This window comes from Ammospiza caudacuta, chromosome 9 (assembly GCF_027887145.1).
Source record: "Ammospiza caudacuta isolate bAmmCau1 chromosome 9, bAmmCau1.pri, whole genome shotgun sequence".
Classification (NCBI taxonomy): Eukaryota; Metazoa; Chordata; class Aves; order Passeriformes; family Passerellidae; genus Ammospiza; species Ammospiza caudacuta.
The window spans coordinates 39,071,140-39,085,964 of NC_080601.1; the positions used below are offsets into that span (position 1 = coordinate 39,071,140).

General features: G+C 38.9%; 1 protein-coding gene across 1 annotated transcript in view; it reads right to left on the reverse strand.

Moving 5' to 3' along the window:
* The window catches only part of CFAP46 (cilia and flagella associated protein 46), a 75,173-nt gene extending 60,580 nt beyond the window's left edge, over window positions 1-14,593 (reverse strand). The window contains exons 1-11 of the mRNA XM_058811010.1: window positions 14,540-14,593; window positions 12,658-12,768; window positions 10,679-11,198; window positions 10,202-10,326; window positions 9,130-9,261; window positions 6,641-6,705; window positions 5,970-6,134; window positions 4,552-4,675; window positions 3,089-3,183; window positions 2,200-2,307; window positions 1,085-1,184 (exon numbers count right to left, since the gene is read on the reverse strand). Coding sequence (XP_058666993.1) covers window positions 1,085-1,184; window positions 2,200-2,307; window positions 3,089-3,183; window positions 4,552-4,675; window positions 5,970-6,134; window positions 6,641-6,705; window positions 9,130-9,261; window positions 10,202-10,326; window positions 10,679-11,198; window positions 12,658-12,768; window positions 14,540-14,593 — 1,599 coding nt within the window. The remainder of the gene's footprint in view (window positions 1-1,084; window positions 1,185-2,199; window positions 2,308-3,088; window positions 3,184-4,551; window positions 4,676-5,969; window positions 6,135-6,640; window positions 6,706-9,129; window positions 9,262-10,201; window positions 10,327-10,678; window positions 11,199-12,657; window positions 12,769-14,539) is intronic.
* Between the last annotated feature and the right edge of the window lie 232 nt (window positions 14,594-14,825).

The following is a 14,825-nucleotide window of genomic DNA, read 5'->3' on the forward strand; positions in this document are numbered from 1 at the left end:
GTTTGACGGGCAGTGAAACTTTTAAGCAAAAAAGGAGCTTAGACTTCTAACAGCTTAGGAAAGAGCTGACTATTAAATCATATAAATTCTATGTATGGATCATAGAAACACCTAAGTTATGCTGTATTTGGGTTAAATTGGTGTAGTAAGGAAATTTAGACAACCTCTCCATTCCTAATTCATTATGAGCTATTATCAAATCACTCAGCATGACCTTTGGTAACTGAACATCCCCATGACTTGAAAAGAGATCATGAAAAACTTAATGACAAATACACACCAAGATGGAATTCATGTTATGATTGAGAAATTTGCCAGTACTTGGCAAAAGACAAGGAACTGAAATTTTGACATAAGATTTTCCTTAAGTCTACTGTAACAAGAAATCATTGTCAAGTGATGCTGAGCAATCAGATGGTCACTTAAAAACACATTAACTCCAATGCAGAGCACTGAAATAGAAAGCAAGTTTCTCTGTTGCTGCCACACAACAGATATTCCCCACTACTGTCTACAGAAATACTTAGATTAAATCCTTGTGAATCTTTGATCTAGGGATTTAAACACATCTTCCAGTGGAATGCTATGGATTTGTGTATGATTTTAGACTTTCAGGAAATGTTCAGAATAATGAGCCTGAATCAGACACTTGGAATTAAAAAAAAAAAATCTGTGAGGATAACTTGAATTTTATGAGTAACTCTAAGTGGGATCATTATAACAGAAATTGGAGTTTAACTTCTAATCATAGAAGTTAACTTCTATCATTCTTGCATAGGTAACATTTTAAAAACATAGCAAAAATTTACAGTTAATATTTATTTGCCAAAATAAACTGTACTGCTAATTACCTGAGTTTACCCACGGCCGACTTTCTGACCTTGCAACTACTTCTCTAGTTTAGGAAGACATCAAGTATCACAATAATTATGTATCAATGAATATATAAACAATACACAGATGGACAGAACACCGTAGAATCATTACTACTATTTTTTAAATGTAACCACAAAAGGGGTATGGGAGTGTGGGTGTGTGTATAAAAAAAAATCCAAAAATCCAAACTCACATAATTAAAACTTACAGTAATTGGTGCACTCTTCAAATCAAGTATACAACGACCTGCAAGGTCAGTGCAGTTTACTTTCAGAGAAAAACGAGCTAATTCCAGAATCAAAGGAATCCTTCAAAAATACAAAAGAAAATAAATTCAGAGATTTTGATATTGTTCTTCCATGGAATCAAAAAAACACTCTTTGAAAGTAACTATGCAATGCATCTGAAAACCTTGAAGTCATATGAATATTACAGGAATTATTATTATAATGTTAAATATTATAACTATCAATATTATAATTATACTAGCAATGCTCACAGTTAACAAGGAAAAAAGAAAGAGTTCAAAGTTGGCTACCTGAAAAATACAAAAGTTAATCTGTTTATGGAAAATAAAATTAGCATACTCCTTTGCAGTCTGCACAAACAGTCCCCGAAGAAGACAAGAAATACAGAATTAAATGCATGAAGCACAGACATGGAGAAGTAAGAAACTTCAGATTGCAGAAAATTTTGTAAATACAATTCAATGAACTGGCCCACATAGGTGTTAAGTCTACTACTCTGGAACTAAGAACACAGACACAGAGATGGAGAATATTTTGTAACTGTTTGGATGTCTGTAAATAACCAGATGAGCACAGTGCACTGTCTGGAACAGGAGAAGTGATGAGACACCTGAATATTGTCAAAGAGTGTTACCTTAACAAGTAAAAATGTGATATTACTTCCATATGTAACAGCTGTGATGTAACTATTGGAATAGTGATCAGTTTAGTATTTCAAACTTATGCTGAAGAGTTGGGAAGGGCTCCAGTAGAAGTTAAAAATTAACTACAGTCTGAAATACGTGTCAATTTTAAGACCTTCTAAAAATCTCGTTTTATCAAAAAGAAATTATTATGGGAAGATTTAATCACTTTATACAAACAGTTGCATGGAGAAAGATATTTAATCTTGGGTTCTGTCATAAAGCTTAATAGGATTTTGTCCTTTTTTAAGATGACCTATGTTTTAACACAACACAAACAACTAAGTAGGAGTTCAATCTCTGCAAGGTCATCAGGAATTTTGACAGACTTGAATGGAAGCAGGATCAGCATCATCATCAATTTCCAAGGGGCTATGACAAATAAAACTCACTTCACATTGAGAACAGACGCTGGAGGTACATCACATTGTTTCAAAAGCACATATAAAGAATTCAGATTTGCGGTGGCGTCACTTGGAAACACATTTGTGTCCCACTTCCTGCAACATATGAGGAATTGGGTCATAATCTTTGTGAGAAAGGTTATTGCATTAAAAATTTGAAATAACTCTCCTAACTTCAGAATGGATGGTTCTTATTCCAAGGTATCAGTGGCCTACCTGGATATTGAAATATCAAGAAAAAAAAAATCTATAAAACCTAACTTCAGTATGTGAATTAATATTTCAGACAGAAAATTTTATTTAATTTTTTTTCAGAAGAACAAAAACAGGTGTGTAAGACTCCATTTCCATAATGTCAGTAGAGGTTAATCCACTGCTAGCAAGAAAATAATATTTTTAAAATGAGGAAATCTTGAGACACTGAAAAAAATTACATGAGATTTTGCTATGAAGTCTAATTTTCAAATTTTTCTTACACCTTTAAAATGTAAAGCATTTTAAAAGCGTTATGCTCCATGATTTGTACATTGTATTTTAGGTGATTTCCCCACTTCATCTTTACTTTCTTGTACACAGCTTGGCGATGGAACTGGAGTCCATTTGATATTAAAATGTCTTTCAGACTCCAAAATTCTTTCTCCTGGCAATATCTGTACAACATACTAATCCCTACATTCCCAAAGAGCTAGCTCACTTTTTTGATGAGACTGTTTAGACAGACTTGGCTGTTGCTACCCAAACTTTCGTGATTTTCCTTCTGAGGAATTAAACTCTGCAGCTGATTTTTTCTACAAGCATGTGGGATCCCTGAACCTGATCCTAGCTCTGTAACACGCAGCATCAAAGCACAAGTGAAAGGACACATTTTCATACTTACAACTTTAACACCTGCATTTTATAAATAACTGAAAGACAGGTGGAATTTTGTGTCTCCTTCTCTACCTGGGAAATATCCATTAGTTTGTGATATACCTATAAAATAATTATGTAATTATTATTTGATTAAATTAGCAAAAGACCAACACTCAACAGGGCTAAAATGAAGCAGGTATGTAGACTGTTTTCATAGACTTTAAGGGCAATGTGGCTACTATCATAATCTATGTTGTTCTGCACAGATAATACAAATATCACCCAGTAGAGCTATACTGACCTCCCAAGAGTCAGGATCGGAACTATAAGCAGAAATATAAATGTGGAACTGCCTTCTGAGTTAGAATCCTAATTATTGCATTTTTAACACGCTGTGGTAGAATTCATTCTGAAATCATCTCATCCAGCTGAGACAAACAATTAAATTTTATCTGTACCTATATATTACAGGCAGGGAAAAAAATATTGTTAAGACTTTACAATAAACTGCAGTTCCTTCAATTCAGCTGTAGAGTTACACATTAGCAGTGCGCAGGTCATTTGCTCTGACTCTCACGCTGAGTGTGCACAGCCATCCAAACTGATTACTGAAGCTGCTCTGGAACACTGAGGGTTGCAGCACTGCTGCCCCTAAAGCACTGCACAGCTTGGATCAGACTTCTGTAGCCCAGCACAGCTTTACAACCACTTCATTCTTCTCTTTAAGGACACTGTCAAACGGCTCTGCTCCGCTCAATAATTCTTATCAAAACACAAAAGCAATTTCAAGCTTGCCCCAGGGTGATTCTTTCATTATTATCACACCTCTGGGGTGCTGCATATTGGTTCTCTTAATTCAAACCTTAGAGAAATTTGTAATGTAAACATACACTTTTGGAATGCAGTGATTGCGAAGCAGACAGAAGAAGACAACTGACAGTGTAGCAGAATGAAAGAAAATATGCCTGCACACAACTTCTGAGTTTTATTTGCCTTTTTCTGCTTTTGCCACATTTGTTTTTGCCCTCTTATTTCCTAAATTAAGGGCATGCAAGAAATGTGAACTATTGTCATATCCTCAAATTTTCAGAATTATTTGAAGGGTTCAAGGTGAATCAATGAAGTATTTATCAGCATGAGAAATACTAAATAGATACTAAATATGCCCTCAGTGGCATAAGTCAGGTTAAACTGCCCTTACTACACCTTCTCTTTCTACAGTAATTAGTCCCAAACAGAATTTTTAGGGTTAGCCACAGTTATTCCCATTATATTATGATGTGTCAAAAGAACAAGGAGTAGCAAGGAGCTCTTTAGCTTATAGTATCAAAAATATACAATTAGTGAAAATCTCTGCATATGTACTGAATTGTTTGGTAGATCACAAAATTTAAATGAAGAAAACATATAACAATTATAACTATGATCTTATGAAAGGTAGAGAGAGCTCCTGTCTTAGTGGGAATTTAAAATATTTTTCATCATTACCATTAAAGAAAATATTTGAGAGTATTTATCTGGAACATTTTCCTTAATAAAGGCTGCTGCAGCAGATGAAAACTCTTTTGCTTCTTTCAGTTTTGAAGCATCAAGGAAGCACTCGAGTAAATTTCTGCAGATCAAATAAATGTATTAAACATTTATTAACACTTTCCAAAATAATCCTTAGTTACATTTTTAAACACTCTTTGTACTCAAGATACCACTTCTAAATGCCCTACAAGCAATTAGTGCTATAAAGCATTGACTCAAGAAAAAAGAGACCTTCTAATTTCTACATTTTTGCTTCTTCCAGATATATACACATATTTAGTGAAGATCACAATAAGAATCTTGGAAAATTTGGAGGTTTTTTGTGAAAACTTTTCTCAACAAGATACTTGGAATTAAAAAGATTAATTATTTAAAAGTGTATAAAAAAAAATTTCTGTGATATGTATTTTAAGATTCTCCCTTAACTACTGTAAAAGCTGGTATTTCAAAGCCATTTAGCAAAAGAAAACTATTCATGCTGGAAACAGCAACATATCTACTGGATTTTCTATACTTTATCTGATTTGACTGAAAAAGAGCCTGTGACTCCACAACATAAATTAACAAAACCAACAATCATAATTTAAAAAAATTTATTAAGAAATACAACTTAAAAAAAAAATACAACCATTAGTTTTATAACACAAACACACTGTGCATTTGTTTGTTTTCATCAATGCCCCAGCAAAAGTTTGATACCAGGAAACTGCATGCATGGTATTACAGATAGTCCTTAGCACACCCCTTGGAATGTTTTGTTAATTCCCTCCAGTTTCAGTTCATAAAGAAAATGCTACATAGCAATAAACCACAGTCACAGACCACAGAAACAGAATATTTCACTGAGAGAAAGGGAAAAAACTGTGGTAGGAGTGCAAGAGGAGCTGGAATCAGTCAGTTGAAAAGGGGATCAAAACATCTCTGCCAAAAGGTTGTGGGGCCTTGAAAAATTACATAGACACTGCTCCTTTTGCACATAAAAATGGTTTTTTCAGTACAGTTATCTCAAGGTTTATGCTCCAGCTTTGCTCAGGAAATGTGAGAATGGCAATACATTGCTATTTATACACCATTTATTTCCAATTACTATCAACGACTCAAACACTACATCCAAAATTACTGTGAAACTTCAGATCCGGTCTAGGGCACTGCTGTCTCTGTCATTAAAACTTCAAGCTTAAAGTAAAGACAGAAATGAAGCATCTTTTTACGTTCAGTACATTTATGTCTCTTTAAAAAGTTATTAATTAAGCTTTTCACAATAAATACAGCTACAACATGGCCAGTGAAATATACCTTATTAAAGGCTACCTCAGCTAGCTGTCCCAAAAGGACTACAGAATGCCCATATGAAAAAATACAATTAAACTTACATCATAAGTTCTGCTCGCCATTCGTGGTCTTGCTCTTCAATTTGGTTTAATGCTGTAACGATCTGTGAAAGGCTGGGAATAAGGCAATAGCGGAATCCAGGCTTTAGAAATGGCCTCACAAGTTGCCAATAAAGAACTGAGGCATTATATACCAAAAAAAAATACCTGGGAAAACAAGAATGAAAAAAATCCAGTATTTCATGAACTTGAATAAACATAAAAGTACAGCTTGAGTACTGTAAGACACTTCTGAGAAGTTAAAAAGAGCAACTTTGACTTTTCATTGGAGGCAATCATGACTAGGAACTGAGAAGACAAATACAGCACAAGAAGAATATGGTAACTCTTGCAACTATACTCTACTCAATAATTCACCACTTAAAAATAAGCTAACATGTTGCTTTCATTCTATAGGTCATAACTATAAAAGGGTAAGAAACGCTGAGATATCTAACAGCTTTAAACAGGACTTTACATTTTGTCAATGTAAGACTGCAGTCTCCTTATGTTGTTACAGCACACACAGCAGTAACAGAAGTTACGAAATGGAAGGAAAAATCTAAAGGAAAAACCCAAACAACACAACTCCATGCTACCTAATGAAAATCAAGACAAACAATTGAAAAGACAGATCAGTAGCACTTCCTGTTAATCCCATCAGTAGAGCCTACCTTCTTTCATGGGTTGCAAAATCTATTGCCTTCATAAAAAACAGCACAAACTTTTCAAACTCTTCCTAGAACACAACAAAGAAAAGCAAGTGCAATTTGAATATAGATTTTATAAATCAGTAGATTTTTTTCCTATTTCAATATGAACATATTTCATAAATTTTATTTTCAGACCAATCTCAACTAAAATACACTGCCAAAATAAGTTGTTGATATAGCAACAGAATAACTAAAAACTGGTTGATAGCCTATGTATAAGTTTTCCTGAATTTAAATTTTAAGATGGTATTTTCAACTTACTTTATTTCTGCCAAATATTAATTATCAGGACTGAAATGTTCCAAAACTAGAAAGCTGCATACTTTTTAAGTTTTCAGCAAAGAAAGTTCAGAAATATCCAAGAGCAAATCAAGCAGGGAAAAAAGTTGTATTCATTTGTCCCATTAAAAATCTCAAGGAATTATTTTCTTCAAAAAGGCTCCAACAGGAGTTTGTCAACAAAAGAAGTTGTAGCAGGCATGCCCTTTTTATTTTTTGTAAGGGATTTTTGTAAGTGCATGAGAAGGATGCAGTGCAAATAGGAAAGCCAAGGTGGAGCTGAATGAGCAGGAATGGGATGACGCCAGAGGGGTCTCCACAGTATGCAAGAAAAGAGAAACTAAAATCTCCAAGAGAATTGGGACTGACTTACTGGGCTCGGGGATACCATAAAAAGGGTACTGAGCAATAAATGGGAGCTGCCTAGATAAAGAGAAAAACAGAGATTAAATATGTATTAAATGTACTAAAGTAGAGAAGTTGCATTTGGCCCTTAAGAATACAAGCATCCTAATTAAGAAGGATTCCTTAGGATGAAAATCAAAACTAGGCCAAATTTATCTTTTAAAGTGAATGATGATTACTTAGTCACACAGCATGAGATGTTGTGCGACTCGTACTTTCATAAATCATCTAGGAACACAGCAGTGAAAAACTTTACAACTGATGCAAAGTGGATCTTAAAAGACACGACAAACAACACAAGGAACCAAGCCAGGACAGTACAATCTGGCACCATTTTTAACTTCAAAGAAGTCAGCAAGATCCAAGAAGAGAACAGCAAATATTGATTGAGATTCACAAAACATGACAGAATAGCTTGTTAATTTAGAAATATAACTGAACACTGGATGTTTCAAACATGCATGAAGTTTTAAAGTGACCACTGACCAGTTATTCTGCATATGTGCTCACAGAAGAAAGACAATACAGAAAATGTAACAGGGTAAAGATTCTAGCTTGAAAGTTATTTCAAACACATTATTCAAAGAAACTACTAAAACTTTTCTTAGGTATATTTGTGAACACAAATAACACAAACGATGAGCTGCAAAGATGGCAAAGGCCTAGTGGGAAAGCCACGTAAGGACTGGGTGAGGTCCCTTGGTTTGCTCAGGCTGGGGAGTCTGCGAGGAGACCTCGTTGCACTCTGCAGCTTCCTCCCCAGAGGCAGCGGAGGGGCAGCTCCAAGCCCCGCTCTCTGTGCCCAGGGATGCAAGGGAGCCCCTGCAGCTGGGCCAGGGAGCGCTCAGGCCGGGCCTCAGGACAAGGTTCTTCTCCCAGAGCATGGTCGGGCACCGAACCGGTTCCCCAGAGCAGGGGTCATGGCCCCAAGGCTCACAGAGCTCACGGAGCATTTGAACAATTCTCTCAGGCACAGCGTGGGATTTTTGGAGTAGTCCTGTGCAGAGCCAGGAGTTGAACTTTGATGATCCTTGTGGGTCCCCTCCAACTCGGAATACTCTATGATGGTAAACATCTGTTAAAGCTGTTTTGGGGGGCTAGATATCATTTACAGATGATCAAAGCTGACTGATCACAGTACAAGGACAAGTGAAATACTGAAGACAGAAAACAGATCCCGCTCCATTTTAAAAGCAGTGGGAGATAAAAACTACTTTTCATATATAGGGAATTGTAACACCTCAAAGCAATACACAGAAGCAGAAGTATCCTGCTGAGATGCTACCACCTCCCATTACAAAAAGCCACATCCAAGTACTACACGGACATGTTACTGATCAGTTATGGAAGTACACTGCCACAGAAATGAGCTGTACAACCTCTCTGAGGGCCTCTTCAGTCCTCCACTTCCCAGAAGCCTATGAAATGCTTCCCAAATAAAATCTGTGATTATTTCAAGTTACAGCTAATTTGGTCTGAAGGTATCATATTTAAGTAAAAAGTTAAGAGGGTGACTTAAAACAATCAACCACCTGTACAAGCACTCTTTCTCTTTTTTTGTCTTCTCCAAAATATTTGAAATATTAGTCTGATTCAGATGGTAAGTTTTGTTTACTCGCAAATTACTTGTTAATATATTTCCCTGGATTTTGGCACAGCCCTGATTATCCTTGTGTATTTTAAATGACTGAAAGCAAGACATAAAAACCTAGTAGTAAATACCTGTAAAACCAGGCTTAATATAGAAAACCTTCATGATTTCTCACCAAATTATCCGTAGAGCGTGGAGCATGCAACTGGCCTTGGCACAAATATGCTCTGCCAAGAAACTGGTTCACAGGAAATCTTCCTTTAAAATACATCTGTAGACAATCACTGCTAATTTCCAGATATCCCAGCTAAAACCAAAACAAGGCATTTCAATATTTTAAAAATTGCAGCAAATAATTAAGAATTGTTAGCTTTTTTAAATGCATGCCTAATCAAGGGTAACATCTAACTCCTTACCAGTATGTAAGCAATATTCCATAGAGATGCATACCAGTTGTGATATAAGCCTATTACCATTTATGAAAGGCATAGTTTTGTCATTCCAAATGTATTTGACAGAAAAAGCTTCTTTATTTAACAAAACTACTCATTCAGTCATAGAATTGCTTACAGTATCCAAAAAGTGTTTCCTTTTTAAACACAATTGCTAACATAAAGAAAAAATTCTTAAAATAATTTTAAGGGGTTTTTTTAAAGGAAGCAGGATTTGTTAGTGCTACATCTCAATTTTCAGACCACAGGCAGATTTTGACTGGATATCAGCTTGGGGGAAAAAAAAAGTTTTACTACAAACTGCCTGTTTAAAACCCAATCACTTATGATCATAAATTGAATATTAACAAATACTTCAAATTTTAAAATCTCAACCACATTTTATAGAAGTAATTTCAATTAGCAACAGCCTTTCATCATTAGAATCGACCAGGGTTATGATTATTTTTATTAGGGTTCTTTTGCCGGGTACAGATGTTCACAAATGTATTTTCTTCAGCTGTAACCAAATTGCTTAATGCTTAGTTTTCCATACCAAGAAAAAAACATGCACGGCAAAAAAATTTCTATATATCACAGTACACCTTGGTAATTTGGGTACGATTACAAAATTCACAAATCACAGAGTTTTAACGGAAAATGCATGTTTAAACAATTGCTCTCCAAAACCAGAATGGTGTAGTACTTTTGTTGGGCAGTTCTGAGATATTTAAAATAGTAACTGTAACAGCTGTAAATGCAGCGCATCATATACATGTTTTTATTTAATACAGATTAAAGACCTAAATTACAAACCTGAAGTGCTTGTTCAGCACATAAAACATATAAATAGGTGCTGATGTTATCTGTTGAATTAAGTGCAGATTCTCTTTCACTGGCTGATTTGATTAACTTGTAAGCATGCTTCAAAGCCTGAACATCTGAAATTTAAAAAAAGGGAATAAAGGAATCTTTGTTTCCAGGTGTCCTGACATGATTGCATTCAAATGAGCTACACGACATCCAGTCTCTCCTCTGCAGAAATAAACGAAGAACGTTTAAGGAAAATAATGTCACACACACGTTGCTCGAAGTTAGGCATAGTTCTAAGATGAAGCAACATCATAACAACTAACAACTCTCCTACTATTTAAAGTAACCGACGTTAGCACATTAGGAAGAGAATTTAGAAAACAGATTAGGATCAAGCTGTTTTCCTATCTGAAGTCGGATTTTAATTTCACTTCGTTTTAAAGACGGTGGCGCGGCCGCAGGGGCCGGCCGCCCGCTCACCTCCGGCGCTCTCGGCGGCGAGCAGCTGCTCCCGCACGGCCAGGTCCATCCCGCGGCCGGACGGGCCCCGCCGCCAGCGCCGCTCGGAGCCGCGGGGCCCTCCCGAGGGTGCCGGGCGCCTGCCCGGGCAGCCCGGGGCCCCGGCTGCCGGAGGCGCCCGCCCGGCGTCCGCAAGCGGCCCCTCGGGCCCTCGCCGCTCCCGCAGCACCGGCGCGTACCCCGGCGGCGCTCCCACGGCACCGGCGCGTATCCCGGCAGCGCTCCCACAACACAGGCGGACCCGCCCGCCCTCTCTCCCTCCCTCCTGGCCTCGCTCCGGGGGCCGGGCCGGCCGGCAGGGGCCGCCCCCGCGGCCCCGGCTGCGCTCGCGGGCGGAGCGGCCGTTCGCAAACCGGCGCGGCAGCGGGCGGCGCGGGCGCGGCTCACGGGCTGCGCCGGCAGCGACTGACGCCTTCCTGACGATGAACGCAGAGCTAAGAAATGCTGTCACCAGTAATCTTTGTCCCCGTGTTGAGAGCTTCTAACGTGAAACCTTTGGAAATACAGCATACACGACCTAAAGCAGAACAAAATGACCAAGAATGTTGGGATCACATCTGCCAGTGCAGGAAGAAGTGATAGGAAAGGAAAGGAAAGGAAAGGAAAGGAAAGGAAAGGAAAGGAAAGGAAAGGAAAGGAAAGGAAAGGAAAGGAAAAAGGAAAGGGAAGGAAAGGAAAAGGGAAAGGAAAAAGGAAAGCTGCCTGACTGCACTGACATCAACACATACCAAATGAAGCGTCTAGAACCTCACCACTGCCCCTCACCTACTGAGTCATACCAGATTCTGTGAGAGAAATCACTGTGGTCATGAAAACAATTTAAAGGCTTATGTACATAAATTCAATTTTAAACCTAAACCCTTTGCACTTCGAACTAGACTGCAACTCTGTACCAATAGGCTGTTCCAGTACAAGGGTCTGTAAAGAATTCAGTAGACTCAATCCCTACCTGTACTACTACTACCTGTAACTCTTCCCTGGCCACAGTACTCATTTAAATCAAGCAACTGTCTTGCTTCTATGAATATCGATGAACAGAAATAAAACTAATCTGAAATTACATGGGCAAGAAAAAAACCCTATAGCAAGCCTGTGTTGATTTCTGAAGCGGAAAGCAATATATTGGTCTTGTGTAATCATGTTAGATAACAACAAAGGCTTACTGGGGCTTACTGTGAGATATATATTTAAATATATATAGGTTATACATGATCAAATCGATAGCCAAATTTATAAAAAAAATTAACAACTATTTATTGGGTCAATTACAAAAAATAGAATTTTGAGCAACCACCACAATCGAGACAGTGTCAGTCCTGGAAACAGGCGCTGGGTGAAACCAGAGGTTCGACCGACAGGGTGACAGCTTCCCCTGAAAGGTTCACCCCGAGTGTTTCCAGCGTGCAGCTTATATACAGTTTATTCTGCCTGAGGCACAGATGACTGAAATAAACAGGCCAGGATACTTTTTCTCCTTTTAATGCCTTTATTGAAAGTGATCAGCTCCCGTCCTCGTGGGAGCCTTTAGGGCGTGGCGCCTCCTGGTGTTCAACTCCGCAGCCTCACCGAAGAAAAAAGTTACAAAAACTAGTCAGACCACTCTTGCTCTGCTGCTGAAGTGTTACTTGTTTGTTATGATAATTACAAGTCGTTGTCGTTAATAGCTGTTTTTGTATCAGTAAAGGCCCCGGCTGCGGCTGAGTTAATGGCTCAGCTTTCCAGACAGTGAAGGGCGGGGACCTCCCCAGACAGCGAGGGGAAGAGACGTAGGGGGGCACATGCAAAATAACTCGGGACCAGCATGCCAGGAGAAGCTACTATTCCAAACACACTGAAAAGACCTCCAAAACAACAAGCCAGTACAGAGTTGGGAAATTAGAGTGATGTCTAAACTGAGGAACAGAGTGCTGAGCCTGCACAGGTGCTGGAGACCTTCTCACCCTGACCGCGAAAGTCATCCCGAAACCAAGGGCTTTTTCCCGGGGGGAAGGGGCCCGCTGGGCCTTTTCCCCGGAGCTGGGCTCCTCTGCACAGTGCCGGATGGGCGGACACTGCCCAGAGGATTTTCCAACACACACAGACACACACACACACACACAGACACACACACACAGACACACACACACACAGAGACACACACACACACACACAGACACACACACACAGACACACACAGACACACACACACACACAGACACACACACACAGACACACACACACACAGACACACACACACACAGACACACACACAGACAGACACACACACACACACACACAGACACACACACACAGACACACACACACACACAGACACACACACACAGACACACACACACACAGACACACACACACACAGACACACACACACACAGACACACACAGACACACACACACAGACACACACACACACACACAGACACACACACACAGACACACACACACAGAGACACACACACACACACACACACAGACACACACACACAGACACACACACACACACAGACACACACACACAGACACACACACACACAGACACACACACACACAGACACACACACAGACAGACACACACACACACACACACAGACACACACACACAGACACACACACAGACACACACACACACACACACACAGACACACACACAGACACACACACACACACACACACACACACACAGACACACACAGACACACACACAGACACACACACACACACACCCCCTTTTTCCTCCCACGCTTTGGTGCGAGGGTCTGTGCGAAGCCTGGCAGCTGATAGCCCTGGGGCTCTGCTCTCCGCCCTGAAGGTGTTAAGGTTGTGCTTTGTGAATGTCCCCAGCCCTGAGTTGTTGCTTCATCTTATCTTCATCAGCGAGCCGTGTAAAGCCTCAGTCAGGGTGTGGTGGTCTTCCCTTCAGCTTTTGTAGTACAGTTCTGCTACAATAGACAAAAGACTTTAATGAAAAATTTTAAGTCATAAACTATAATATTTCAGTCTCTGACACTGTGCTAAGAGTCTGGATGTATTATCTCCAATTTCAATGGAAAATTACTGGCTGCTATATAATGAAAAGTGGAATTCGTGTGTGACCCTGAGGAGACTAGGCATATAGATTCTGTTTATTCCCCAACTGCATACTAATGTAGAGCCATGAATGCGCATAAAGGGTTATGAAGGGGGAAAACCAAAGGTTGCAAAGAGATTTAGACAAACTGGAAGTATTATCTATAGACACTATGCATCTTATTCTCTTTGTTCAGAAACTGATCATGATCACATAACTTGTATTATTATTATTTCCATTATCAATCTGAATAAAAGTTTAAATCAACCTGGTTTTATTTAACTTTAATCACTTGTTCCTAGAAAGCACTTATAACAAAATCACTGAAGCAGTTAATCTACTGAGGAGTGGGTATATTTTATATAGAATGACAGACAGTAAATGATAAGTAAATATCCAATGAAACAATGCCTCTGTTGTCTGTGCTGTCCTTACTTGCCAAAATGTAATGGCTTAAGGTATCTCTTCTCCATCTTTGCTTCTGATGAAAATTTAGTACACACTGAACGTAGGAATGAAACTAGATCAGAACAAAGGCCTAGCCAGTGAGCTTTCCTTTGGCAGACATGAGCAGCAGAAGGCTAAGGAAGAGTTTCAAACAGGGTATTGCAATGTTTCCAGAGTAAGGAATCCCTGAAGGATGCAACAGCTAAAAACCAGCAAACTTGAGCAGGCCCTGTTACAGTACCTGCATTTTTGATGACCTCTGGCATGCTTCCTTTCATGAATTTGGCTTATTTGACTCCTTGAACACATACTGACTTTTTAATCGCCACTATATTGCGCCAGTCAGATTCAGATGTTAGGTACATATCGCATGAAAAAGAACCTCATAAAAAGTACCTCGAAAAAAGTTTTTATTGAAAAGATATAACTGTAAAAGCCAAACGCCCCCAGGACTTATGGAGATTCCACTCTAATGTGTGGAATTTTAACTAAGCTCGGGCATTTGTTTGGGAAAAATTTTCATGATGTCAAAATTAAGAATCTTCTCCCATCTGGTCCACTGTGTAGAAATGCTTGTGACACAAAGCCTAGAATTAG